At 45.0% G+C, this 4,759-nt stretch overlaps 1 protein-coding gene across 1 annotated transcript; it reads left to right on the top strand.

Annotated features, from left to right (window-relative positions):
* The first annotated feature begins 147 nt into the window (after positions 1-147).
* On the top strand, positions 148-3,015 carry LOC120645299 (vacuolar protein sorting-associated protein 2 homolog 1-like). The gene is made up of 5 exons (XM_039922100.1): positions 148-515; positions 1,097-1,227; positions 2,029-2,133; positions 2,322-2,582; positions 2,691-3,015. The coding sequence occupies exons 1-5, from the start codon at positions 479-481 to the stop codon at positions 2,829-2,831; spliced, it is 675 nt and encodes a 224-aa protein (XP_039778034.1). The 5' UTR covers positions 148-478; the 3' UTR covers positions 2,832-3,015.
* Positions 3,016-4,759: the final 1,744 nt, after the last annotated feature.

Raw genomic sequence — 4,759 nt, 5'->3', positions numbered from 1 at the left:
ATAAGGTGAGTGGTCAAATATAGGATAAAAAATCAAACGACTTATAATTCGAAACGTAGGTAATATGAATTAGCCATCTCATGTTTTTTATTACTCTACGTTAGAGTAGGGATAAGAAAGATAGAGAGATTTTTGTGCGTTGACCAAGGAGGAGAGGAGACAGAAGTACAGAACACACCAACAGGAGGCATCCATCCGGTCGCAATCCCAAATCCTGAACGCGTCGTTGGGGAAACCGCGTTCCGCTGTTGCAACCAAAACCAACCCAACCCAGCAGCAGCAGCGACCGGAAGCTTCGAAGCCTTGGCCCCGAATCAACCCCCGCAATCCCCACAAAAGGCAGAGCCCCAACCCCAATCGGAGAAGACTTCCCAATCCCACCCGCAGAGGACCAGGAGGAGCCATCCCTCATCGCAGTCGCCGGATCGGAGGACGCCAACCACTCGTCGCCGGACTTCCTCCCCGCCCGCCGGTCACCATGAGCTTCATCTTCGGCAAGAAGAAGACCCCAGCCGGTAACCCCTCGTCCTTTTCCGCGATTCTTTCAATTTCAGCTCGCGTCCCCTCTGACAAATTGGACATCTTTTGGTGCCCGATCTAGAAATTTGTCGCCTTTATTTCTCGGTTCCCCCGCCGGGCTGACGATGGAGCCGAAGTCAAGGGGACATCTTTTAGTTTTTTCTTTTCCCCTGCTTGTCAATCTCAATGGGGGTTTCTTCCTCCCCGATGGACCTACCCTGGGTAACCCCAGAAGGTTGCAATCAGATTGCAGCCGCTTTGCGCGTTCTATTTTGTACCCTAGGAAAAACCCAAGCTTTTCGATTTCTTGCGGTATGAATGTCGTCCAATTTGCTGCATAAAAATGAAAGATACTGCTTTGTGCCACCTTGGCCCGGTTGGTTGCTCTGATGTTCTAAAATGTTGAAATCAGTGAAGGAATGCAATTTTTGGCCAGTTGTTTGGCTTAAGAAACCACATGATCAATAAATAACCCTGTGATGCTACTGTTTCCACCCTCAAATTAGGCATGTTCTTCTGTTCATTTATTCGATCCTCATAGTTTGCACGGTTTTCTCATCGTCTTGGGTAATGGCAGAGCTGCTGCGGGAGAATAAGCGGATGCTGGAGAAGTCCATCAGGGATATTGAGAGGGAGAGGCAGGGCCTGCAGAACCAGGAGAGGAAGCTCATCAACGAGATCAAGAAGGTGGCCAAGCAGGGACAGATGGTGCGTCCAAAATAAATGCCCTTTCTCTGTTCTTTGGCCTGACTCAGCCTTGTTTTCCTCTGTGAAATGTCGATTTAGCAACGTGCATTTGTGAACTGTGATATGATTCCAACTTGGCAGCAAAGTGATCTAAAAAGGAATACGCAACAATGTAGTAAGCAATATCATACGAATATTAGTCCTCCCCGAGTTTCCAATTGCCATGGTTTTTACTTTTTAGTTCTGTTTTCAGTATTGGTGTGATCAAGTTCTGAACAACATGGTATTGTATCTGATTGTTTTTTTTTCTGTGAATGTTAATTTAGCAACCTGCATTTTTGAACCATGATATGATTCCAACTTGGCAGAAAAGTGATCTAAAAAGGAATACACAACAGCACAGTCAGCACTAACATATGATATTATCGCTTCCTGAGTTGCCCTTTGCCATGGTTTTCACTTATGGTTCTGTTTTCAGTATTAATTTGATCAGGTTCTGAAAAATATGGGACTGTATTTGCATCTGATTATTCCATGTGTTGGGAGTAGTCTTAATATGCACTTTTTTTTGTCATGAATGAGATCATGGTGAAACTGTAGTTCAGTGTAGAATCTGTTACTTATGTCTCTTAATAGGATAAGCTGACTGATTTGATTTGTTGATAACTATGGATTGTGCCTTTTGGGTCATTGGATGTGCGCTTGTTGCTTGCATGCCCTCTCTTTTGTCTGCAATGCAATTGCTCTTAGTTAAGATTTTGAACATATGCTTTACATGCTCATGTAATATATATATTTTGATATGCTGGACATTGTTCATAGGGAGCTGTAAAAATCATGGCGAAGGACCTTATCCGCACAAGGCACCAGATAACAAAATTTTATGCCCTGAAATCCCAGCTACAAGGTGTATCTCTTCGCATTCAGGTAACTATAAGAATGCTGGGTTTTGAGACAATTAATCAGGTTAATTATGTGTACATTATGATGAGACCAATCACTAGAAACTCAGATGTCTTGGCCTTTCTTAGTGAGCTTGAAGTTCTTATTGCTGAACTTGATGAAAACTCCTGTGTCTGTGTGATAAAATCTCATAATGACTAACCAATTTTCAGACACTGAAATCAACACAAGCAATGGGTGAAGCTATGAAGGGTGTCACAAAAGCTATGGGACAAATGAACAGGCAGATGAATCTGCCTGCTCTGCAGAAGATAATGCGGGAGTTCGAGATGCAAAATGAGAAGATGGAGATGGTTAGTGAAGTGATGAACGATGCCATCGATGATGCATTGGAGGGCGACGAGGAGGAGGAAGAGACAGAAGAGCTAGTCAACCAAGTCCTCGATGAAATTGGCATTGATGTCAACTCCGAGGTAAAATGGGTTTGCATTCTTCTGTTGATCCTGATATATAGAGTACTCTGGCCTGTAGATTGATGGATGATACTGATATGTAATTCTGTTTTTTCTTCTGTACACCAGCTTGTCAAGGCTCCTGCCACTGCAGTTGCTCAACCTGTCGCAGCAGGAAAAGTTCCGGCTCAAGCTGAAGCCGCAGGTGGGGTGGATGGTGGAATAGATGATGACTTGCAGGCACGGCTTGATAACCTGAGGAAGATGTGATGATTGGAGTCTGACAGAATTATTCACACGCTTTGTTTGTAGTTTTGTAATTTGAATATAGCCATTGCGGCAATCCTTTTGGCATTGGCCATTTGTACATAGAATAGAATATATCTGGTACCATGAACTAGGCTTTGCAATATATATATTCCTAATCCCATTGGGTGCACTTCGGTTATGATTCTGAAACAGCTTCCAAGGTATGATACTGCTGAAGTTTGACTATCTGGCCGCTGATAATTTCAGAACAAGTTTCATGTGTTCCTTGCTAACACTTCACTCCCTGTTTTCTTGGTAGCATGAATGCAGAGATAATGTCAGCGTGACAAATTTTGATAGTCGTCACATATTGATGCCTTGTTTGGATCATGAAATTAATCTCAGTTGAAACTAGAACAAATCGGCGGTTAAGAGTGCCTGCATGTATTGAAAAACTTCAGTCATGCATGGTCTAGCAATATGGGGTTGACTTGGCGAGGGCCCATGATGGAGGCTAGCAATATCATCAAGCAAGCAACAGCAGCATCGGAGAACATAAATCAAAACCAATCCCCCATTGCTTCCCTGTCCATCTTCCTCCTCAAGCCTCCTCTCCCCACGTATCTGTAACGCTCTCTCTTTCTAGACCCTTATACATTCTTCTAGATGTTCCTCTGTTCCCTCCTCACAGAGATTGCCTGGCTCCTCTTCCTCTGTTCTAATCTCTCAGTTGGTGCTGCTATTGTAACCTGTGCTCGGTTGGGTGGTTGTGTCGAGAGTCGAGACTCGAGTAATGGAATCAATCATGGAGACACATGATAAACACGGTACCCGTCGTGCTGGTGCAGTATAATTTAGTTGAGGGCTAACGACGGTTACGATCGTTAATTACCTGTTACTTTACCGTCGATCGAGAAAATGTGGTATTGTTACTTACTAGTTACCACAGTATTCCTAATCTCTCTGTTTTCTTCTTCTCTTCGAAATATCGTGGTTTGGTTACTGTAAAATTCGGACAAACTTTGGCCTCTGCTTATTTCTTTAGCTGCCATAATACGTGTCCAAAAGCAGAAGCTCGTCGATACACTGCAAGAGGAATTTGAGCTGAACAAAAGCACAGTTACATGTGTTTGCCAGAAAGCATGTTAAGATCAAACTTGTTAAGTACTACCCTAATAAAACAGTGCTGAAAGACTCAATTTAATTGGCGGTAGGTCAATTTAATTTGTTAACATGCATGTAATGTAATCATCGTGACTCAAGACTCCAATATAAGTACTCCCTCTATTTTAAATTCTAGTTCGTTTGACTTTTTTAACTCCAAGTTTGATCACTCATCTTATTCAAAAAATTTGCGCAAACATCGTCAAATTTAAGTCATTTTAGAAAAACGTCCATTAATAAAGTAAGCCATAACAAATAAAGTGATATTTTGCATAAATTTTTGAATAAAATAAATGATAAAACTTGAGGCCAAAAAAATTAAACGAACTATAATTTAGAATGGAGGGAGTATATCTCAGTCGGCGGCGGCGAGCGGAGCACGGCAGAGAGGGCAGGTGGCGTGCGCCGCGAGCCACTCCTGGACGCAGCCGGCGTGGAAGTAGTGCATGCACGCCGGCAGAACCCTGATGAGCTCGCCGTCGGCCAGCTCCGACAGGCACACACCGCACGAGCTCCCGCCACCCGTCGGCCCTCCGGTACGTGCACACCAGCGGCGGCCCGGCGGCGCCCTGCTCCGGCGCCGCCGGAAGCTGCAGCTCTCCTCCGGCAGCTTCTTCCTCGTCGCCCCTCCGCGGACTGCCGCCGCCGCCGTCGGCCTGCTCCTCCTCCTTGCGCATGGCGCGGAACAGCCGGAGGAACGGTAGCAGCACGAGGACGAGGATCGCGAAGGCGCCGATGCCGGCGGCCGACCCCTGGCTCACCATGATCAAGCAGGCCGGCCCTAG

The sequence above is a fragment of the Panicum virgatum genome, chromosome 8K, assembly GCF_016808335.1.
Source record: "Panicum virgatum strain AP13 chromosome 8K, P.virgatum_v5, whole genome shotgun sequence".
Classification (NCBI taxonomy): domain Eukaryota; kingdom Viridiplantae; phylum Streptophyta; class Magnoliopsida; order Poales; family Poaceae; genus Panicum; species Panicum virgatum.
Note: the sequence above shows the minus strand (reverse complement) of the source record. Positions and strands in the feature narration are given on the sequence as shown.